This window comes from Tachyglossus aculeatus, chromosome 1 (assembly GCF_015852505.1).
Source record: "Tachyglossus aculeatus isolate mTacAcu1 chromosome 1, mTacAcu1.pri, whole genome shotgun sequence".
NCBI classification, from domain to species: domain Eukaryota; kingdom Metazoa; phylum Chordata; class Mammalia; order Monotremata; family Tachyglossidae; genus Tachyglossus; species Tachyglossus aculeatus.
Genome location: NC_052066.1, coordinates 136,204,954 through 136,229,719, shown reverse-complemented (window position 1 = coordinate 136,229,719; position 24,766 = coordinate 136,204,954). Strand labels below are relative to the sequence as shown.

The window sequence follows — 24,766 nt, the reverse complement described above, 5'->3', positions numbered from 1 at the left end:
AATAATAATAATAATAATTATTATTATTATGTTATTTGTTAAGTGCTTACTATATGCCAAGCACTGTTCTAAGTACTGGGGTAGATGCAAGGTAATCATGTTGGCCCCAGTCCAATTCCCCACATGGGGCTCACAGTCTTAACCCCCATTTTACAGATGAGGTAACTGAGGCCCAGAAAAGTCCAGTGACTTGTCCAAGTTTACACAGCAGAGAAATGGCGGAGCCGAAATTAGAACCCAGGTCCTTCTGACTCCCAGCCCATGCGCTAGCCACTAGGCACGCTGCTTCCTTAGTGACAGAGAACCCTGAACAAAAACACACTATGTGATATTTCCAAGGATCAGTCTGCCCTCAACTTCTGAAATAAATCCTTACTTAATCTCCGTGCCTGGACAAGGGCTGGCAAAAATAGATGGCACCAAATTGAAATGGCTGCCTAGGGAGAACTTTTTTCCCCCTATTCTTTGACCTCAAACTTTCCGGTTTTCGTCTTAAATGCCCTCAAAGAGCCTTACTTTTAATAAACATGACTTCACGAGGCCACAGAGCCTAGTCCATACATCAATGTATTGGATGTCCCAAATACAGAAGGGGGAATTCATAGAAGCTGCACTAAATAGTCCTACAGACTGACTCATCCTGTTTGGCAATCTCTTAATACTGAAAGGGATATAATCTTCAATCTCATGAACCCTCTTCCAGAAGGCAGGACCAGACTCGTGCGTCTTGAAGTGACACACCAAACTTCTCCAAGAGGGATATCACGATACATAAATGGTCGTGAAACCAAAGAGGAGGAGAGTTTATGCCTTCAGAGGGGTTGGTTGCGTAGCAGAGGTAAGAAATCTGCGACGGGATGAGCCAGGGGTGACTCTCTCCTCTTGTGGCATGACAGAGGCCAGCAGCTCAAATCCTACCTGTGCTCACTAAGTCCCACACAGCAGCGGTGTCTCACTCCCTCTGTTCACTCATTCACTCACTCGGTTTTACTAAGAGGAGAGATGGGATGACACAAAAATTCAGAACCCAAAAATCCAGCTGGAGAGTGCATATGCTCAAATTCTCCTATAACACAGGAGATGCATTCACACAAAACCTCTTGATTTAATCAATCAATCAATCATGCTTATTGAGCGCTTACTTTATGCAGATCACTGTACTAAGCGCTTGGGAGAGTACGAGAGAACGATATAAGAAAAACCCGCGCTGAGGTACTCACCCATACCGAAGCCAGAAGCCTGTCAGCAAGCAGCTTATTCAATACCGCATTAGGAGAGCCCAAACAAGATCTCATGGTCAGAAGAACGTTCCCTACTTGCCTAATCGTGTTGTAGCCGGGATGTCTATTGAAGACTGGAAGCTCTCTGGGGACAGGGAATATGCCTACCAACTTTGTTGTACTGTACTTTTCTAAGTGCTTCGTACAGTGCTCTGAAACACAGTAAGCGTTCAATATATACCACTGATTGATTAGAAACACATTATGGCAAACTGAATGCAGATGTAATTTTGGGGGAAAAACAACTCAAGGAAGGGGAAGGGAGATGGAGTAAATAGTCAGAGGTGGTGAGATTGGAAGGAGGTGGGAATAGATGCGTAGCAGAAAATACTCAGCATGGATTTGCTCCCTTTTCTTCACTCCTTCCTCAGTCCCACAGCACTTATGTACCTATCCATAATTTCTTAACATTAATGTCTCTTACCCCCTCTAGACTGTAAGTTCATTGTGGACAGGAACATGTCTACCAACTCTTTTATACTGTACTCTCCTGAGCACTTAGTACAGTGCTCTGCACACAGTAAGTGCTCAATAAATACGACTGATTGATGATTGACTGATAGTAGTACTAGTATTGGTTAAGTTCCTAGTACATGTGGAGCACCGCACTAGGCACTGGGAAGGAATACCACGGAGGGAACGAAACCCAGTCCTGACTTTCAGGAGGGCTCACAGTCTATTATCTGATCAGCCCTCATTTAGATTCATTCCCATCCCCTCGGTGGCTCTGATCCAACAGGGACTCTTGGGTTCCCCAACTCACACCCAATGAGCTTATTTACCTGGAAGCCCCTTTGAGGTCAGGGGAAAAATCTGGTTCCAAAAATCTAAAGCTCAAACTGCTCACCCTGACTTGTTCCCTTTATTCATCCCCCGTCCTGGCCCCACAACGCTCAAGTATGTAACTGCAAATTATATTTTTTATTGATATTAATATCTGTCTTCCCTTCTAGACTTTAAGCTCATTGCGGGCAGGGAATGTGTCTATTTATTGTTATATTGTACTCTCCCAAGTGCTTAGTACAGTGCTGTACACACATTAAATGCTCAATAAATACGATTGAATGAATGAATGATGTGGGGTTAATTCAGCCCGAGGAACCCCGGTGGGACCACCACCCCATCCCACCTCCTCCCCTAGAGCCCCTTGAGGGCAGGAATTGCGACCACCAACTCTATTGTATTTTACTTTCCCAAGGGCTCTGTACAGTGCTCCTGTGCCCAGAAAGCGCTCAACAAATTCCACTGGTTGACTGATCCCAGCGGCATGGTGTAGTGGATAAAGCATGGCCCTGGCGGTCAGAAGGTAATGGGTTCTAACCCCAGCTCCACCCCTTATCTGAGCGCTTACTGTGTGCACAGCACTGTACTAAGCGCTTGGGAAGTACAAGTTGGCAACATATAGAGATGGTCCCTCCCCAACAATGGGCTCACAGTCTAGACGGGGGAGACAGACAACAAAACAAAACAAATAGACAGGTGCCAATACCATCAAAATAAATAGAATTATAGCTATATACACATCACTAAAAAAATAGAGTAATACATATGTACAAATATACACAAGTGCTGTGAGGAAGGGAAGGAGGTACAGCAGAGGGCGATGGGGAGGGGAGGAGGAGGAAACGGGGGGGCTCAGTCTGGGAAGGCCTCCTGGAGGAGGTGAGTTCTCAAGCGCTTACTATATGTCAGGCACAGACTTGTGCTCTATTCACTTCGCCATGCTGCTTCCTCTGAGAAACACAATAGATTGGTTTGAGGCTAGGACAGAGCTGGTAGGCTCTAAAGGGTAAATCAAGTCAGTGCACTGTATCTGGGGCGGCTGCCATAGAAGGCGACTTGGGTGCCATTCTCCTGATGGCCGGGCCTGCAGAAGAGGGCAACGGCATCATCATCATCATCATCAATCACATTTATTGAGCGCTTACTGTGTGCAGAGCACTGTACTAAGTGCTTGGGAAGTACAAGTTGGCAACATATAGAGACAGTCCCTACCCAACAGTGGGCTCACAGTTTAAAAGGGGCATCACCCTCATTTGAGGCAAGTGGCCGGTGCCACGAGGCTGGCACGGTTGGGAGGAGCCCAGAACAAAGGGAGTGGCATTCATGCCCCAACACGGTGCGGAGGAAATATTTCTGAGGCGATGTGCCACCCAGCTTGTCCTCGTACATACTGGATGGCATGTTCTCAGCCAATCAGTCAATCCTATTTACTGAGCGCTTACTGTGTGCAGAACACTGTACTGTCTGGAAGAGTACAATAAAACAGACACATACCCTCCCACAACGAGCTTACAGTCATCATCAATGGCATTTAATGACCGCTTACTTTGGCCACAGCACTGTACCAACCACTTGGGAGAGTTCGATACAGCAGTCAGGATGTGGTGGGAGCCCATCAGTCTGGGTCAGTCAATTGTATTTATTGAGTGCTTACTATGTGCAGAGCCCTGTACTAAATGCAAGCCAGTGCGGGCAGCTTTCCCTGACAGGTAGGTCTCCCAGCGGTTTGTCCTGCAACTCAACACCAGGCGGGATCACCTCCAACACCGACAGCCCTCAAGAAACATAAGGAATTGTAAGCACGGAGGGGAATTTCAGGGCATCTTTGCCCTTCTGTGAGCACACCTCAGCTGCTTCACTTCCTTTAGGGACCGATCTGCTGCTACTTTAGTTTCCCAGAATCCTAAAAATAAAATAAATAAATGGGTGTTTGCTGCTTATACGACAGATCTTCTAAATGATGAAAATTATCTGTCCTTACTACTTATACCCTATATCTCATTCTCCTCAGGGTCTGGTCTTAGGCTGTCGACTCCGACCCATAGCGACCCCACAGACACATCTCTCCCAGAACGCCCAGCTCTCCATCTACAATTGTTCCGGTAGCGTGGCCATAGAGTTTTCTTGGTAAAAATATGGACGTGGTTTATCAATGCCACCTTCCGCACAGTAAAGTTGAGTATCCGCCCTCAACTCTGTCCCATGCTGCTGCTGCCTGGCATCGGTGAGTTTTGACTTATAGCAGATTACCTTCCACTCGCTAGCCACTGCCCAAGCTACGAATGGAACGGGTAGGCCTCTGTTTGACTCTCCCACCTGTAGCCGAGACTGGTAGAGTACTGGAAACTCTCCAGGTGTGATCCTGAGAGGGGCTCCTCAGAGTAGTCTGTCCCTAATTATAACTCTAACCACCCTTAGCATTAAACCTGGCATGAACTTTTCTCTTCTGAAGTGACAAATTAAGTACACAATGATGTGTGTGTTCAGGAATCAACCAGTTGTAATCACTGAGAGCACTTTACTAAGTGCTTGGGAGAGCACAATATAACAGAGGTGGTAGGCATGTTCCCTGTCCACAAAGAGGTGACGGTTTATGGGAATAATGATAGCTACAACACCTAATCCAACATCTAATTAGAGAAGCGGCGTGGGTTCGTGGAAAGAGCACGGGCTTGGGAATCGGAGGTCGTGGGTTCTAATCCCGGCTCCGCCACTCATCAGCTGTATGACTTTGGACGAGTCACGTAACTTCTCTATGCCTCAGTTACCTCATCTGTAAAATGGGGATTAAGTCCGTGAGCCCCACGTGGGACACCCTGATTATCTTGTATCTAATCCAGCACTTAGAACAGTGCTTGGCACATAGTAAGCGCCTAACAAATACCATCATCATCATCATGTAATCCGGAACCACCTCAGAGAACACTCCAATAAGTCAGGTCAACGTCTGTAAATGAAGAAACTAGGCCTGAACACATTAGAATTTCCTTCTGTCCAGATAGATCGCACACAGAGGTTTGCTCTTAAATTTTCTGAGTCCAATTAGCCAGGGGCTAGCCACCATCACTTCTGCAGCAGCAGGGCCTAGTGAATAGAGCAAGGACCTGGGTTCTAATTCTGACTCTGCCACTTGTCTGCTGTGTGACCTTGGGCAAGTCACTTAATTTATCTGTGCCTCAGCTACCTCATCTGCAAAATGGGGTTAAGACTGTGAGCCCCCTGCGGGACAGGGACTATGTCCAATCTGATTAGCCTGTATCTACCCCAGCGCTTAGTGCTTCCATAGAGTGAGTGTTTAACAAATACATTATTGTTATTATTTCCCAAATATCGCAAGTTTCTTGGGGGCCAAGTTCGGTTTTAAAACCGAGATAAAAGAAAAATTACCGGAGCCAAGAATTTCCAGCCCCTCTAACAGACAGTGGTGGGGGCGGGGCATTCTGACTGACCACCTCTACTCTCCAAACCAAAAGGCTGCTGGGGCCACTTGATGAGCGCACTGTTGGGTAGGGACTGTCTCTATGTGTTGCCAATTTGTGCTTCCCAAGCGCTTAGTACAGTGCTCTGACCATAGTAAGCGCTCAGTAAATACGATTGATGATGAAGGGAAGCAGTGTGACCTAATGGAAAGAGCATGGTCCTGGATGTCAGAGGATTCATTCATTCATTCATTCAACCATATTGATTGAGCGCTTACTGTGTGCACAGCACTGTACTAAGCGCTCGGGAAGTTCAAGTCAGCAAGGATCTGAGTTCTAATCCGGCTCTGCCATGTGTCTACCGTGAGACCTTGGGCAAGTCATCTCTTTCATTCATCCATTTCATTAATTCAATCGTATTTATTGAGCATTTACTGTGTGCAGAGCACTGGACTTAGCACTTGGAAAGAACAATTTGGCAACAGAGACAATCCCTACCCAACAACAGGCTCACAGTCTAGAAGGGGGAGACAGACAACAAAACAAAACAAGTAGCCAGGTGTCAACAGCATCAAATTCTCTCAAATTCACTTCTCTGTGCCTTAGGATTAAGACTGTGAGCCTCGTGAGGGCATGGACTGTGTCTAACCCCATTAGCTTGTATGTACCCCAGCACTTAGTAGAATGCCTGGCACATAGTAAGTGTTTAAATACCATTCAAAAAAAAAAAAAAAAGAGAAACAATGAAAGCAAAGTGGGAGCAAAGCCCAGATGAAGAACAGAGGGACACTAGAAGTCCAGGAAAATCTTGCACAATTTCTCTTTCAGAGCCCAAGCAGGTGCAGATCAGACATGCCTTGTGCTTTCAACTGGAAACGTGCAGCTTTCTCCAGCCACTCTAGCTCTGAGCTCCTCTGGTATGGGGTTGGCCTCTGCCCCCGCCCAAGCCCCTCAACGCTAGTTGAAGGGTGTTACGAGCCCCGACAATAATAATAATAATAATGATGGGATTTTTTACACACTTACTATGTGCAAAACACTGTTCTAAGCACTGGGGAGGTTACAAGGTGATCAGGTTGTCCCACAGGGGGGCTCACAGTTTTAATCCCCATTCTACAGATGAGGGAACTGAGAAACAGAGAAGTGAAGTGACTTGCCCAAAGTCACACAGCTGACAGTTGGCGGAGCCGGGATTTGAACCCCTGACCTCTGACTCCGAAGCCCGTGCTCTTTCCGCTGAGCCACGCTGCTTCGCAAAAATCCTGCCCGAAACAAGATCAGTATCCCCAAAATAACGGTGCCCATTTGCTTCTGAAATGCAGTTGTTTAGGGCCAACTGACGGTGACAACACATCTCACGAACAGGGTCAGGTAAGAGCCGGTGGTTTCTAATTACGAGTGGAGCCTGCCCAGAGAACAAGGATATACATAAAAATCATTTGGCAACAGTGACCCCAAAGAGGCTTTTTTTTTCCTGCAGTTACCAGAAACTGCTCTCTCTAGTTAATCTGCCCTATTTGTTTATTTAAGACAGGTGAGGGCAAAGAACAAAGAAATGGCCTCTCCCACCCCCAGGCTGAATCAGATATGTCTGGCACAGGCCCTGGGTGGCTAAGGTCATCCTGTGAAGCTTGCACCATCTCCTTTCCTACTTTTGGTATTTACTAAGCATTTACTATGTGCTTAGAATTGTGGCATTTGCAGGGTTATCAGACAGATAACCGCTAGCAGCGGGAAATCAATCAATCAATCAATCGTATTTACTGAGCTCTTACTATGTGCAGAACACTGTACCAAGTGCTTGGGAAGTAGAAATTGGCAACATATAGAGACAGTCCCTACCCAACAGTGGGCTCACAGTCTAAACGGGGGAGACAGAGAACAAAACCAAACATACTAACAAAATAAAATAAATAGAATAGATATGTACAAGTAAAATAAATGAACAGAGTAATAAATATGTACAAATATATATACATATATACAGGTGCTGTGGGGAAGGGAAGGAGGTAAGATGGAGGGGATGGAGAGGGGGACGAGGGGGAGAGGAAGGAAGGGGCTCAGTCTGGGAAGGTCTCCTGGAGGAGGTGAGCTCTCAGTAGGGCCTTGAAGGGAGGAAGAGAGCTAGCTTGGCAGAAAGAGCATGAGCTTGGGAGTCAGAGGTCACGGGTTCTAATCCCAGCTTTGCCACTTGTCAGCTGTGTGACTTTGGGCAAGTAACTTAACATCTCAGTGCCTCAGTTACCTTATCTGTAAAATGGGGATTAAGACTGTGAGCCCCACATGGGGCAACCTGATCACCTTGTATCGCCCCCCGCGCCAGAGCTTAGAACAGTGCTTTGCACATAGTAAGTGCTTAACAAATACCATCATCATTAATAATAATAATAATAACGGCATTTATTAAGCACTTACTATGTGCAGAGCACTGTTCTAAGCGCTGGGGAGATTACAAGGTGATCACGTTGTCCCACGGGGGGCTCAGTCTTCATCCCCGTTTTACAGATGAGGTAACTGAGGCCCAGAAGTTACGTGACTTGCCCAAAGTCACACAGCTGACAATTGGCGGAGCGGGGATTTGAACCCATGACCTCTGACTCCAAAGCCCATGCTCTTCCCACTGAGCCATGCTGCTTCTCCAACTCATCATTATTATTCTATTTATTATTACCCAGGACTCACTGAAGCAGCATGGCCTAGTGGATAGAGCATGGGTTTGGGAATCGGGAGGACGTGGGTTCTAATCCCGGATCTGCCACCTGTCTGCTGGATGACCTTGGGCAAATCACTTCACTTCTCTGAGCCTCAATTACCTCATCTATAGAACGAGGGTTGACTCTGAACCTGATTTGCTTGTATCCACCCCAGAGCTTAGTACAGTGCCTGGCACATAGTAAGCACTGAACAAATACCACCATTATAATTATTATCATCTCTCCTATGCCCACTTTATAGTTTCCTCATTTTACAGATGTGGAAACTGAGTTCAGAAGGCCAGTGGCAGAACTGGAGCTGGGACTCAAACCCAGTTCTCCAGAGTCCCAACCTGATGCTCTTACCCCTTGGCCACACAGTCAGCTCTTCTGCCATCTTCTAGGTCCCTCTCCTCAGGTAAAGTTTCTTACGGATGGCTGCACCGGGTTCACTTGCATACTTGCCCCACCCCGGTTTTTGAGGAGATAAAAGATTGGTTTCATAGCTGGAAGTGGCAATAGTTATGTGATGGGGTAGGAGGGGGATCAGAGAGTGAGAATGGAACAACATTGGTGGAGATAGTTCATTCATTAAGACTGCCAGGGTCCCGGTAGGAGGGCAGGGCTGGTAAGAACACACACCATACAACTAATTCATAGAGGGTCTGCAGCACTTGGGAGAAGGCCAGAGAAGTAAGAGAAGCAGGCAGTCCCCTGTGCCCTTTTTCCTTCTCCCTCTCCCCTCCTTTCTTTGATCTTTTCTTCTCCTTTGTACTTACTGCTTGACTCAATTCCCCAAATAACAGCCTCCTTCGGGGTTACAAAAATTATGCAAAATAGAGGAGCAATTATACAAATAAATAAGATATCTGAGATATACTTTTGTAGCCAGGAATCTGTCAGGGGGTGGATCAACAATGGGGATGAGTCAGGAGAGGAAGCCAACAGGACAGTGCCCGTTCCCAACTCTGAAGGATCTTCTGAGTCCAAACCTCAGGCAGGAAGAGACAAGGGACCCATTCGGAGACAGTTCCTGAGACAATCCTGGAACTGCCCTAGAAGTTCTCTACTTTGCCTTCTTATGTCGCCTGGGCAGGATAGCCAAGGGTTCCAGCTAACAAGTTTGCACGGATTCAGAGGTCCAGGGCTTGAAAGACATCTACCTGGTCTTCAGAGACATAGGGCAGGAGGGGAAATAAGAATTCTAAGAAGAAATGGCACTCACTGACCGAATTAGCCTTCCTCAGTCAATGGTGAGCCTGGGAAGGGCTGAGGAAAAGTTTGCCAGGTAACTTAAACCAGCCATGCAGATAGGTTTTAAAGTTATCAATCCGGCCCCTGGGGGCCACCTTTTCTTTTGGATCACAGGAGCTAAAACAGAGCAGGAATTTCAGAGGGTGGGGCGTGATGTGGATTGGGACGGGACAGGCTTCAAAGCGATAAAAGGGGCAGAAGGCCTCTTTTCAGCCCTGACTGAAAGCTCTCCGGTCTTGTCAGACTTTGGAATGAGCAAGCTGGGAATCTAGTTCAAAAATATGGGGAAGGAAGGGGTGGAACTGCCATATATGACTCTTTCAACCAATTAACATCTGAACTGCTACTCTACGTTGCTACTCTACAAGCGATCATGCTGCTACCCACAGTCCCATGGGGGAGAACTGAGTGGGGTGGAAATCTTTTAACTTATCTTTGCCTCCATTTGGTCTGTTAAAAAAAATGGGGGTATCACCCCTTCCATCCTACAGTTGGGATTAAACCAGCAGTCAAGTCAATGCAAAATCCACTGTTCTTTAAAAATAAAAACAAAGGAAAAAGACCCAACTTCCTTCTGTGGTCCAGACGGAATTCTGGAATAACCCCCCTCAAATCAGGAACAACCCAATTTGATGCTGAAGAGTTTCCAAAGTTACTTTAGTTTTAGCTGTGCAAACCACTATCACCATAATCAATTCCTTCCTGCGGGTTCTCGAGGTTTACCTGTCATTCTCGATGGGAGACTCAGCGTGGCTAGAGAAGCAGCGTGGCTCAGTGGAAAGAGCCCGGGCTTTGGAGTCAGAGGTCATGGGTTCAAATCCCAGCTCCGCCAACTGTCAGCTGTGTGACTTTGGGCAAGTCGCTTAACTTCTCTGTGCCTCAGTTACCTCATCTGTAAAATGGGGATTAAAACTGTGAGCCCCCTGGGGGACAACCTGATCACCAACCTCCCCAGCGCTTAGAACAGTGCTTTGCACATAGTAAGCGCTTAATAAATGCCATTATTATTATTATTATGAGCATTTTTTAGCTAGCAGCTTTCAAAATGTGCAGACAAAGGAAGGCCTGGTACATTTGAGCCCTTCTTGTTCTCTTATCTCTTTGGTTGCTCCTCAGTCTCTTTCTCAAGCTCCTCGTCTCCCCTGCTCCTTCTGCGGTGGTGCCTCAAGGTTCAGTTCTGAGTTCCCTTTTAGTTTCCATCTATATCCACTTCCTCAGAGAACTCATTTGCTCCCACAGCTTCAGCTCCCATTTCTACGCAGATGATTCTCAAATCTACCTCTCCAGCCCTGACCTCTCTCCTCTGCAGTTTTGCATTTCCTCTGGCCTTTAGGTATCTCTACTTCGATATCCTGCTGACACCGCTAACAGGCCCAAAACTGAACTTCTCATCTTCGCACCCAAACAGTGTCAACCCCCCTGACTTTCCCATCACTACAGACAACTCCATCATCCTGTCTCACAAGCCCTTGCATTATCTTTGACTCATCTCTTTCATTCAACTCACATATTCAATCTGTAACAAAATGTCGGTTCTACCTTCACAGCATTTCTAGAATCTGCCCTTTCCTCTCTATCCAAACTTATACCACGCTGATCTAAGCACTTATCCTATCCCACCTGGACTGCTGCATCACCTCTGTCCACACATCACTATGCTGATTGGATCATTTTTCTGAAGCACTGTGGCCTAGTAATCAATCAATCGTATTTACTGAGCGCTTACTGTGTGCAGAGCACTGTCCTAAGCGCTTGGGAAGTACAAGTTGGCAACATATAGAGACAGTCCCTACCCAACAGTGGGCTCACAGTCTAGGAGATGTTTGATCTGGAGATACTAGACTTATTCCACAGTCTAGTAAATACAACACCAGCCTGGGAGTCAGAAGGACCTGGGTTCTAATCCTGGCTCCGCCACTTGTCTGCTTTGTGACCAGGGACCAAGTCACTTAACCTCTCTGGGCCTCAGTTACCTCATCTGTAAAATGGGGATTAAGACTGTGAGCCCTATGTGGGACAGGGACTAGGTCCAACCTGATTAACTTGTTTTTACCCCAAGGCTCAGTACAGTGCCTGGCACATAGTAAGTGTTTAACGTAAGGCATTAAAAAAAATTCAGTCCTTATTCCTCCACTCCTCAAAAACCGCCAATGGTTACTCATCCACCTAATCAACAACAACTTTAAGGCCCTCAATCATTCATTCATTCAATCATATTTATTAGGCGTGTACTGTGCGCAGAGCACTGTACTAAGCGCTTGGGAAGAGCAAGTCAGCAACAAATAGAGACGGTCCCTGAACAACAATGGGCTCACAGTCTAGAAGGGGGAGACACACAACAAAACAAAACATGCATACAGGTGTCAAAACCGTTGGAATAAATAGAATTACAGCTATAATAATCAGTTCTCTCTCTCCAACCATACAGCTCAGCACTAATCCCTTATGACAACCCAGCTCACAGACTTGGCTTCTGTAATGTCAATTTCACCTCGATCTCATATGCTTCACCAGTGATTACTTGCCCACGTTCTCCTCCTGACCTGAAATTCTGTCCCCCTTCCTATGATAGACCACCACTCTCCCCACCTTCGAAGCCTTATTAAAATCATATCTCCTCTAAGAGACCTTCCCCAACTAAGCCCTCATTTCCACTATTTGCTCTCCCTTCTGTATCACCTATGCACATAATATTCACCCCACTCTAAGCCCCATAGCACTTCTGTACATATTCTTATACTTTGCTATTCCCCCTACCTGTAATTTATTCCCAATGTTTGTCTTTCCCTTTAGACTGAAAACTCCTTGTACTCTCTCCCAACTGCTAAATACAGTGCTCTGCACACAGTAAGTGCTCAATAAACACCACTGATTGATTTGACACTTTATGACTATTTTTTTTCCTACAGTTTTGCAGAGGAACAGATTTAACTGCAAGTAATCCCATAAATTATGCATGCCAGCAAATGTTCTAATTTTATCTAGATGCACAACAAAACCTGCAGATATACTTTGGGAGATTCAGACAGTGGGACTAATTTAATCATTTGACCCACAACTCACAGGTGTACGGGCTCTAAAGTGGTCATGAACAATTTTTTCAAACATTTTAAAGTGCTAAAATATTTAGATGCTTCATTTGGTACATACTGTTCTTAAGACTGAACAGCAAAAGCAAAAAACCCACCAAAAAACAAAAAAGACCTGTGCTTTCTTCCATGACTCATATGGGTAGTCTGAAAAACTAGAAAAAAAATGTACTAAACCTCACTGACATTGATAAGAAATGACTGATAGATTAAATTAATATTTGCTGCCTACACCTTTTTTTTAATCTAAAAACTTTACTTTGCAACATTGGCTCCAACTCCGACCTCAATGCTGACAAACCCTTCATTAACAATGGAGGGCAAGTTTTTTTTGTCATTTGAATTATTTCAACCCCGTGACTATGCACAACTTACCTTCAACAACACACAAAATTCACCCAGTGCTTTAAACCAAGTCTTTACATGTTTTCCATTGAAAGCGGTAGACTGACAGGGTAATGCTTGGGAGTGTGTCCACTTCATTTTAAAATTTTGTATTATTTTTTATGTTTCTGAGAGCTACTAAATGCCAGGTACTGTACTAAGTGGCGGGGTAGATACATGCAAATCAGGTTGGACACAGTCCGTGCCCAACAGGGGCTCGCATCTTAATCCCCAGTTTGCAGATGCAGTAACTGAAGCACAGAGAAGTTAAGTGACTTGCCCCATGTCACACAGCAGACAGATGGCGGAGCTGGGATTAGAACCCAGGTCCTTTTTAACTCCCAGGCCTGTGCTCTTTCTACTAGGCCACGCTGCTTCTCTACAGAAGGTTTGTGGATGATCCATAATACCCATATTGTTATCTAGAGCTTACTCTTTCATACTAATAAGGTTTAAATGTTGTCAGAAGTTACTGGCTGCCTCCTCCCTCTACATCATTTCTATCTCCAGCTCAGCACTGCTGGATATCCCTTCAACACATCACTGGGAGTCTGCTTTTCTGGTTGAACTCAAGGGCCCTTTCCTATTTTTGAGAGTGATTATGTTGATTAACTTAGAACATTTTATTATTAATGATGATGATGATGATGATGGTATTTGTTAAGCGCTTACTGTGTGCAAAGCACTGTTCTAAGCACTGGGGGGGATACAAGGTGATCAGGTTGTCCCACATGGGGCTCACAGTCTTAATCCCCATTTTACAGATGAGGGAACTGAGGCACAGAGAAGTAATAATAATAATAATACTAATTTTGATCTATTAAGCAACCGGGGTAGATACAAGCAAATCAGTTTAGACACATTTTAGAGAAGCAGTGTGGCCTAATGGCTACAGCATAGGGCAGGGAGCCAGAAGGACCTGGGTTCTAGTCCTGACTCTGTGACTTGTCTGCTGTGTGACTTTGGGCAAAACACTTCACTTCTCTGGGCCTCAGTTTACCTCACCTGTAAAATGGGGATTATGACTATGAGCCCCATGTGGGACATAGACTGTGTCCAACCTGATTAACTTGTATCTGCCCCAGCACTTAGAACAATGCCTGGCACATAGTAAGTGCTTAACAAATACCATTTTTTAAAAAGTGTATTCATGAACCCAAATTAAGGAAACACATTCATGACTATGAAGTTAATTTTTCATACGCTATCCTCACATGGAGCACGTCAGAGAAATAAGCATAAAGAAATGTGCATTATGTAGTCTGCTGCACCATGGTAAACAGAGAGCTTACTCATTGGCTGAGTATTTCAATACTTAACACTGAACATGAGTTGGATTATCTGTCAAAGCCTGATAATCTAGAGACAATGACAGTAACTGTGATATATGTTGCCAATTTGTACTTCCCAAGCGCTTAGTACAGTGCTCAGAACACAGTAAGCGCTCAATAAATACGACTGAATGAATGAATGAATCTTCTAGGCTTTTGAGCTGTTTTCCAAAATCCTTAACTACCTAAACTCTAAGAGTTTAGTTTCTCTTTTTTCTTATGACACATATGTATATATGTGTACACCTTCATAATTTGTAACGATTGTCCTGAAAGTTGTGACAAGGATAAAAGTCAGAAAACTGTTTTCTAGGACTTGACAGTGAAGTGAGGCCTACGAGCCAGAGGACTTGAGATGTAATCCTGGCTCGGCCGAGATCTTGCTGTGGGACCTTGGGCAAATCAATTCACTTCTCTGTGCCTCAGTTTCCTCATCTGTAAAAAGGGGATTAAATAACTGGTCTCCATCCTCCTTAGACTGTGAGCCCTACGTGAGATAGGGACTGTGTCTAAACTGATTAATCTGTACCCACCCCAGTGCTTAGAACATTGCTTGACACATAGTAATAATAATAATAATTTTGGTATTTGTTAAGTGCTTAGTATGTGCCAAACACTGTTCTAAGCGCTGGGGGAGATACAGAGTAATCAGGTTGTCCCACATGGGGCTCACAGTCTTAATCCCCATTTTCCAAATGAGGTAACTGAGGCACAGAGGAGGGTTTGCACCGCCCTTCTCTCTTCTTTGTCAGCCTGGATAGGTCCACCCTGAAGTTGTGTAGGGCTGCAACAGGATTGGGAAGAGGGCAAGGCCTGTCAATCAAGTGATTGAGACGCTATGTCCACATTCTTGGGACCAGGGAGGGGAAAAGATCAGTGGTACTTGGCTCCTGGAATGTTTGTCTACACTGCACAATCCCTACCGAAGTTGAGTTGGTATATAATGCTCAGTATTCTGCGCACAGTAAGCAACCAATTAGTAAATATGATTCAGTCTCCCCCTGTTTTGTATTCCCTACCAGCCCCACTAAAAAACTTTTAAAGCTAAACGTTTTCTAACAAGCAGCATGACCCAGTGGAAAGAGCAGAAGAATGGGAGTCAGAGGATGTGGGTTCTAATCCCCGCTTCGTGGACAGGAGGTTGCGGGGTGAGCAAGGAGGCTGATGCAGTAATCTAGCAGGGATAGGATGAGTGATCGTATTAACGTGGTAGCAGTTTGGATGGAGATGTTGTGAAGGTGTGAGCTGTCAGCTCCTTGAGGGGAGGGAACATGTCAATCTACTCTGTTATAATGTACTCTCCCAAGCGCTTAGTAGACTGTTCTGCACACAGTAAGAGCTCAGTACATAGGCTGGCTCCACATATGCCTGAGGTCTGGAATTCCCTCCCTCCCCTGGCACCCCAAGTAATTTTTGCCATTTCAACAACAACTGGATTCGGAGGGAGTTCTACGCAATTCCAGCTGAGATGCGGATGTGACGGAGACTGGCACCTGCCCTCCTCCCTCCGTTCACATCCACTGCAAGCGCCACTCTTTCCGCACCCTTGGCACGGTAAACGCTTTAAAGCTTGGCTTTTTAATGTTGGCAGAAAACCCTACAGACCATAAAAATCTCACTGACAAAGAGCAGTGTTGTACCTGGATTTTTTTTCTTTTTAACTGAACAGGCCTAGTTTTTTTGTTAAAGCATGAGTCACAGAATTGAGGGGAATTCATCTTTGGCAAGATGTCTATTTTTCAATCAGATCCAGTCTCAAAGAGACCAAGAGATTGATTCTGACATATCCTGCTCCTTGGCCCCACCTTAAAAAACTGATTCTACACCACAACAAGGAAACTATTCAGATTACCAGAGAAGCACATGGACATGTTAAATTCTTAGGGTTTCTGGGTGATGATATACTTTTACACTTTTAGAAACCAAACTATCCCACCTGTGTTCATCCAGAGGAGCAAATACTAACACTGATTTTAAGCAAAAACAGATGACTCCTCCAAAACACTCAAAATCTACAGCTTCTTACAAGTGCCCTTTCCAGCAGGGGAAAGAGCACGGGCCTGGGAGATGGAGAACGTGGATTCTAATCCTAGCTCTGCCACTTACTTGCTCTGAGATCTTGGGCAAGTCACTTAACTTCTTGGTTTTAAGTTCCCTCATTTGCCAAATGGGGATTCAATACCTGTTCTCCCTCCACTTACACTGACCATCCCGTTTGGGACCTGATAATCTTGCATCTACCCCAGGGCTTAGTTACAGTGCTTGGCACTTAAAAAATTTCACAATTATCATTATTATTATTATTTAAAGTCAGTTCTGTTATAATACAGGTTTTCATTTTGCAATATGGCTAAAATATGTGGGAAGAATTAGGGAGCATTGTTCCCACAGAGCAAGACTAGCCTGGTATAACAGGATCCACATGTTGGTGCAACTAATTTCGGTAAAGGTAAAATCAGTCATGTGCATATATGTGGCACCTTTCAAAGTGCGATGCTCTGTGCTTCCCAGATTCTGCCTCAGATTTATGGTACTTTGTGTTTTTTTCAACCTTACAGTATTTCAGTAAACTAAATTAGAACGGCTAAAAACATTGTTAGTGGTGGACAACCTCAGGAATCTGCAGTGAAAACTGTCAGTCGTGGAGGTATCTTTAAACCAGTTACCCCCATAATCTATTAATCCCCACAGAGTAAATAGTCACTAAATGAGACTTTCCCAAAACTCAAGGTTCTTCAAGAACACAAATACTCTGTTAGTAGAAATTACTTTACCTGCTAGTTACGTGAACTTTTAAAAACCAACCTGGGAATGTTAAAGGGAAATGACGGATGAGTATAATTACAGTATAATTTTTTTAAAAAACCTTGCTTTATAACTTTCAAAATAAAATGGACCAATGCTTTCAAAGAGCTTTTGGACGTTTCATTTGACATCATTACTGGGAAAGTGCTTTGGAAAATAAAAGCAACTTATACACCTACAGTGGTAGGTTTGTTTTGTTTTTACTAAATTTTAGAGATACTAAATTCGGCTCAAAATGATTCATTTGCAAGATAAGACAGTAAAATAAAGTGATTCTATCAGTTATTTGTACACCAATAATATCGTTTTTAAAAGTCTCTTCAACAAATGCAACAAGAGAAAACCTTTTTCTCTGCTCTATCAGTTATTAATTCTGTAACTTCCAGGTGTTTTGACAAAACCTCTCAAAGACACGGTAACTTTTTTCTGCAAGAACAGCCTTAAGAACAGCTAGGACATATGGGCTGCAGTCAATATACACAATGCACCCTTTTTTAATGTAAGTGAAACAGGAATTAAAGTACTGGTTAAGAATAAAAAATAAGTCTCAAATAGTTTCCTACCTCATAAAACATATAGAAAGACAGCAGCGTAAGTCCAAGGTTATAAACCACTAGAATTCCCCTGCAAGAATATGGCTGTTTATTCTGCATGTATTTTGGTCCCATCCATACTATTAACAAGTATAGGACTGAAAAGATGAAGGTAGGCATATAATTGTCCAGAAGAAGCCATCCCTTTACTCTGGGATCTGAAACAGAATGAAAGAATAAAAAAAGGGGCACAGTTAATAACGTGCTTTCTGCAAGCATTCACCTTAATATCAGTATTAGATAGCCAGTAAGGAAGAAAGGTTTTCCCCTCAGCCCTCATAAAATGTTTTAGGGGGTCTCAGGAAACGGAGCAGTTAAGGAGGCAAGACCCGTCAATAAGGTCTGCAGAAAGCATTTTGAGTAGGTCCCGAACATGGCCTGTCCCGCCGTCGACCCCTGCCCACGTCCTACCTCTGGCCTGGAATGCCCTCCCTCCTCAAATCTGCCAAAAAAATCACACTTCTCCCCTTCAAAGCCCTACTGAAGGCGCATCTCCTCCAGGAGGCCTTCCCGGACTAAGCCCTCCTTTTCCTCAGCTCTCCCTCCCCTCCCCCGCCCCACAGCACTGGTGCATATCTATAATTCTATTTATTTACATTAATGCATCTTTATTTGCTTTGATGCGAATATATCTATAATTCTATTTATATTGATGTTATTGATGTCTGATTACTTGTTTTGATGTCTGTCTCTCCCCTTCTAGACTGAAAGCCTGTTGTGGGCAGGGATTGTCTCTAATGCTGAACTGTGCTTTCCAAGCGATTAGTACAGTTCTCTGCACACAGTTAGCTCTCAATAAATATGACTGAATGGATGAATGAGATGTGGAGGGAAGATTTATTTATGCTCCATTGCTAAAAATGGCAGCATAACCCCTTCCCCATCACAAACGTTTCTTTCAGAAATGCTTCTAAGAAGTAGATAATAATAACATTAATGATAGCATTTGTTAAGCGCTTACTATGTGCAAAGCACTGTTCTAAGCGCTGGGGGGATACAAGGTGATCAGGTGTCCCACGTGGGGCTCCCAGTCGTAGTCCCCATTTTACAGATGAGGTAACTGAGGCACAGAGAAGTTAAGTGACTTGCCCAAGGTCACACAGCTGACAAGTGGCAGAGCCAGAATTCGAACCCATGACCTCTGACTACCAAGCCTGGGCTCTTTCCACTGTGCCAAGTTGAAACTCCCTTTCCAGACCAGGCCTTTAGAATTATACGTGAGGTGGAGACAAGCTCGTTGCAGGCAGGGAATGTGTTTGCTTATTGTTGTATTACACTCTCCCAATCAATCAATCGTATTTATTGAGCGCTTACTGTGTGCAGAGCACTGTACTAAGCACTTGGGAAATGCTTAGTACAGTACTCTGCACATGGTAAATGCTTAATAAATACGACTGACTGAACGAATGAATGACACTCCAAACTGCCATTAGAAACCCACGTACTGCACTCTACCTGACCTATGGGTACCCACAGCAATGTGCTGCCATGGGTTGCCAACATGAAGTAGATTTTTTCATTGGGTTAAGCGAGGTTATGGGCACCAACTACAGCACCTAAGCAGGATTCTAGCCGCCACTTTTTCAACCCTGAGGCCCCATCTAGCTGCTCCACATTTGAACAATACGACCCATAGCTGAAAGGGAGAGGTATTTATTAATCACTTACCGTGTGCCAAGCACTGGGCTAAAGACAAAATAAATTCAAACTGGACACAGTTCCCGTCCACATGGAGCTCACAGTCTAAGGAGAGGGACAAGTATTTTCCCATTTTACAGATGAGGTTATTGCAGCACAGGGTGCTTTGCACATAGTAAGCGCTTAATAAATGCCATCATTATTACGAAGGGGCTTACCTGAGGTGTTACAGCAGGCAAATGGCAGAGTCGGGATGAGAAGCAGGTTCTCCTATTTATTGATAGTGGTGAGATTAAGCCAACCACTATATGAAAGAGAAAGGCAGTGCTGGGGGCTGAGAGGTTGAATGAAGTACAAAGTGGCAGAAATTTGATAATAGAAGTAAGTGCCGTGTGCTCAGGGTGGAGGGAAGGGACAGAAGAGGAGATGCAGGGATCAACAGGGCCTAGCAAACCTCTCTGGCTCTTTCTAGCCTAGCGGTAATAATAATGATAATAATAATAATAACCACCACAATGATGGCATTTGTTAAGCGCTTACCGTGTCCCAAATATCATACTAAGCACTGGGTTAGATACAAGATCATCAGGTCCACATGGGGCTCACAGGCTAAGTACAAAGGAGAATGGGTACTGACTCCCCATTTTGCAGGTGAGGGAACTGAGGCTCAGAGAAGTTAAGTGTCTTGCCCAAGGTCACCCAACAGACAAGTGATAGAGACAGGATGAGAACCTTAGACTTTCAGGCCTGGGCTCTTTCCACTAGGCCATGCTGCTTCCCATGTGAGGCCTGTTCGGTTCACACTCTGTTTACGATTACTGTACTTTCCCTGAAGTGGGAAAAGGCAGAATAGGGCACTTAGGGGACCATATCCTTCGACTAACAACTGGTATTTCCTTCCGGCTGGGCGGCATATTCCAACAGACAGAGCATGGATTGGAGAAGCAACGAAAAAGATTTTGGCCCTTGCCCTGCTGTGAGACCTCAGGTAAATCACTTAACCTCTCTGTGACTCAGTTTCCTCACTGGAAAAATAGGCATAAAAATACTTGTCTCTTCCTACCTCGCAGGAATATTGTGGAGCTAAAGTGAAAAAAAAAACTGATCAGAAAGGACTTTGGAAAAGCGTTCTACAATTTCAAGACACTGTTGCTATTACCTCCATCCTTAATTTTCCCCTAAACTTTTAATAAAAATACAGTGCACCTAGTTCTTCCATGAAATTAAAGAGTGTTCTTCCAACAAAACACATCTGCCTGGAGAGAATGAAAATGATGCTGGAAAAAATGTTTGTGTGTGGGATCAATCAAGGGAAGCAACGTGGACTAATGGATAAAACAGCAACCTGGGACCCAGGGGGGCTGGGTTCTAATTCCGCTCCAACACTTGCCTGCTGTGTGACCTGGGGCAGATCTTTGACTCCTCTGCGTCTCAGTTTCCTCAACTGCAAAATGGTGATTCGATAACAATTCTCCCTCCTCCTTAGACTGAACCCCATGTGGGACAGGGACTGCATCTGACCTGATGAACTCACATCCACTCCGGCGCTTAGAACAGTCCTCCACACATAGTAAACACTGAACAGATACTGTAAAAAAGGGGGGTGCATAGTACAACATGAAGTTTCCTTAAGGTAGGGTTCATAGGGAACCTTATGTTATAGGAGAACTGAGTGTCCCTTTAGATCATTGAAATAGCAGCCTTTTTCCGACAGAATGTGTGATTATGCCCAGTCATAACTGGGTTCCTTATAAATTGGCTTCCTCTGTCCATGAGTACCGTCTTGGGTGTCAGAGGACGTGGGTTCTCATCCCGGCTCCACCATTTGCCTGCAGTGTGACCTTGGGCAAGTCACTTCACTTCTCTGGGCCTCAGTTACCTCATCTGTAAATTGGGGATTAAAAGTGATAGCCCCACGTGGGACAACCTGATTACCCTATATCTACCTCAGCGCTTAGAGCAGTGCTTTGGCACATAGTAAGCAATTAACAATACCATAATCATTATTGTTAGCGTATGAGCTCCTTCTAAGGCAGGGAACATGTCACTCCCTCATTTGGCATATCCGAATGACACACAATAAACACTACTGCTCTGTCTTATCAGTCATCCTGGTCCATTTATATAAGTATTTACAACCCAGAGAGTGCCTGGTAGCCACAACTGTCCAAAGTTAGCCAACAGAAAGATGACAGAGAAGAAGCTACTGGCGGTGACCATCATCAGTTCAGCCCAGTGCCCTTGGGATGAACTGGCTCTCGCTTTGGGCCTTCTTCCGCCTCCTCTCCAGAGGAGAAGTGAGAAAAGGGCATGTGACATAACCCGAGGCAGAGTTTCTTCCACTGGCAATTTGGAAGAAAAATACATGGGATGGTGTGGAACGGTCACAGGAAAGGCCAGAGCTCCTTGCAGCTCAGCCTGTAGAGCCTGAGAGAGGATAAGAAGCAGTGTAGTCTAGTGGATATGGGCCTGGGTTCTAATCCTGGCTCCACCACTTGTCCGCTGTGTGAACTTGGGCAAGTCGCTTCACTGCTCTGGGCCTCGGTTACCTCATCTAAAATGGGGATTAGGACTTTGAACCCCCATGTGGGACAGGGACTGTGTCCAACCAGATTAGTTTGTATCTACCCGGGTGCTTAGTGCAGTTCCTGGCATATAGTAAGCGCTTAACAAATACCACTGAACAAAAAACAAAGAAACGGACAGCGACCATTCCAACAGGAAGGTCCGGGGGGGAAACAAACTGGTGTCCTTCTTGTTAAAGGCCCCGAATGATAACCTCATTCTCCACCAGATCTGTGCTTTAGTACCATCAAGCATGGAAGCAGTGTGGCCTAGTAGAACGAGCATGCCTAGTGGATGAGCACAGGCGTGGGAGTAAGAGGACCTGAGTTCTAATCCCAGCTCCTGCACTTGTCTGCTGTGTGGCTTTGAGGCAAATCACTTAACTTCACCATGTCTCAGTTACCTCATCTATAAAATGGGGATTAAGACTAATCCCCATGTAGGATATGGGCTGTGTCAATCAACCTGATTCATCTGTATCTATCCTGGCACGTAGGGCAGTGCTTGGCACATAGTAAGTGCTTAATAATAATAATGAAGATGATGGCATTTATTAAGCACTAACTATGCGCAAAGCACTGTTCTAAGTGCTGGGGTAGATACAAGGTAATCAAGTTGTCCCACGTGGGGCTCACAGATTTAATCCCCATTTTCCAGATGAGGTAACTGAGGCACAGAGAAGTTAAGTGGCTTGCCCAAAGTCACACAGCTGACAAGTGACAGAGCCGGGATTTGAACCCACGACCTCTGACTCCAAAGCCCGGGCTGTTTCCACTAAGCCACGCTGCTTTTATGGTACAGATACCATAAAAAAAATCACCTTACACAAAGCACATGCATGCATCTCCTTACCTCTTGGTCCAAGCAAAATCTCTGAATAACTATTGATGGTTGCATCCAGGAACTCCATTTTAAAACCTATTAAGAAAAAAAAAACGTTTCATTAGATTCTACTCATAACAAAGGCCTTTCCCCTAACAGAAAAAAATTTATTTACAAAATGCCATATAGTCAAGGTGAAACCACTTGCGTGTTTCTTTTTCAATGACCTCCAAATTCAGATGGACAAGTCCTTGAGGATGAGCCAGCTAAAACACCAACTTCCCAAAATGTGCCTTGCAGCACGGCACAGTGTGTGAAGAAGCACGGCCTCGTGGAAAGAGCAAGGAGCTGGGAGTCATGTCATGGGTTCTAATCCCAAATCCTCCACTTGTCTGCTGGGTGACCTTAGGCAAGTCCCTTCACATCTGTAAAATGAGGATTGAGACCGTGAGCCCCATATGGGAAAGGAACCGTGTCCAACCCGATTTGCATGTATCTACCCCAGCCCTTTGTACAGTGCCTGGCGCATAGTAAGTACTTAACAAATACCACATTTATTATTACTATTATTAGTCCAACACTCTTTCCCTGAAGCTGTCAGTGAGTGGCTTGGTTCAGTAAGAGCAGCACTCATCAAAGAACCAGAAGTGAAGCTCGGGAGAAATGAAAGAAGACAAAACTGCACCACAAAATGGGTCATACTGAGGGGGAGTGAAAGGGGAATATAAAACTTTCACTTCAAAGCTTAGAACACATCCCCTCACTTGCTAAACATGTCAGAGAGCTGAATGTTTTAAAAACCCATGGAAGTTCTGCTACTCGCAGGTGGTTATTTTAAAAAGGTGATGAATTGAAGGTTGAGGTTTGCCTCACCTCCGAAGTTGCCACATAACCCTTTCAAATAAGGATCACACCGGCAGTAGCATCACCTTTAAAAACAACTGACTTCCAGTTCCACTACAATACATAGAATAAAATGACTACCTACCATTACTCATTTTGTGGTTTTTACCACAAAATTTTTCGGGGTTAGCGGATCTTAGACCCCAAGTTCCTTAAAGCACCCCACCAAAAGCTCTTACAAAGCAATTTCCTGCAGTTGAGAAGTTGCGGAGTGTAGCCATTCAGTGCACACCCCTCTCCACCCCAAAGATCTTCAGAGTGTAGGGTGTGAGCCTCAATCCTGGGAACTTGACACTTGCTGGTGTATCTACAGAGTTGGTAGATACCTTCCCTGCCCAGAAAGAGCTTAGTCTAGACGAAGAAATTAAAGGAAACCGCTTGTCCCTCCCCTCTTCACTATCCCACAAGTCCCCTCCCTTATCAGAGCCATGAAGAGTGGACCCAGAAGAGCCGAACCCCAGGTGGACAGCTGTCTAAACCACGGCCCTCTTCGACACGCCCCATTAAGGTGCATTAATCAAGTGGAGGGACCAGAGTAGGTGGGCAGTGATGGGGCTTGCCAAAGGAACCCCTGAGGGCATGTGCCTGCCAGAACAGTGCCAGTTCTTAGAACAGTGCTTTGCACATAGTAAGCGCTAAATGCCATTATTATTATTATCCAACTCCTGGCAGTGCCCCATATGGCACTCAAGAGGGCCTCGGCCTCACTCTTAAGGGGTGGGGGCAACGAGCAGAGCTGGTGGAACTACCAGCCTACCCGGGGCAAGAGGCAGAATGAGCAGCTGCTTACCCAAAATGCTCTCTGGCAATCCAGGCACTCTCGTCTGTGGTATGCAATCCCATTTGCAATCCCAGGACTGAACTCCTTATCTTCCCTCCCAAACCCTGCCCTCTCCCTGACTTTCCCATCACTGTTGACGGCACTACCATCCATCCCATCTCACAAGCCCGCAAACTTGGTGTCATCCTCGACTCCGCTCTCTCGTTCACCCCTCACATCCAATCCATCACCAAACCCTGCAGGTCTCACCTCCGCAACACCGCCAAGATCCGCCCTTTCCTCTCCAACCAAACCTCTACCCTGCTGGTTCAACCTCTCATCCTATCCCGACTGGATTACTGCATCATCCTCTCTGATCTGCCATCCTCCTGTCTCTCCCTACTTCAATCTATACTTCACGCTGCTGCCCAGGTCATCTTTGTGCAG

The 24,766-nt window shown here is 45.0% G+C and overlaps 1 protein-coding gene and 1 non-coding gene across 9 annotated transcripts in view; both read right to left on the bottom strand.

Moving 5' to 3' along the window:
- The window catches only part of ELOVL5 (ELOVL fatty acid elongase 5), a 110,397-nt gene that overhangs the window by 19,391 nt on the left and 66,240 nt on the right, over positions 1-24,766 (bottom strand). For 6 of the 8 annotated variants that reach the window (XM_038757315.1, XM_038757168.1, XM_038757391.1 and 3 more), the window contains 2 exons: positions 22,687-22,752; positions 17,602-17,789 (listed from right to left, as the gene is read on the bottom strand). In XM_038757315.1, coding sequence (XP_038613243.1) covers positions 17,602-17,789; positions 22,687-22,744 — 246 coding nt within the window. In that variant the 5' untranslated portion in view covers positions 22,745-22,752. Of the gene's footprint in view, positions 1-17,601; positions 17,790-22,686; positions 22,753-22,883; positions 23,015-24,766 lie in introns of those variants that run through there. The other 2 variants (XM_038757465.1, XM_038757557.1) reach the window with 2 other exon arrangements.
- Positions 4,298-4,435, bottom strand: LOC119934356. The gene has a single exon (XR_005452918.1). It is a non-coding gene; the product is annotated as a small nucleolar RNA SNORA7 (small nucleolar RNA).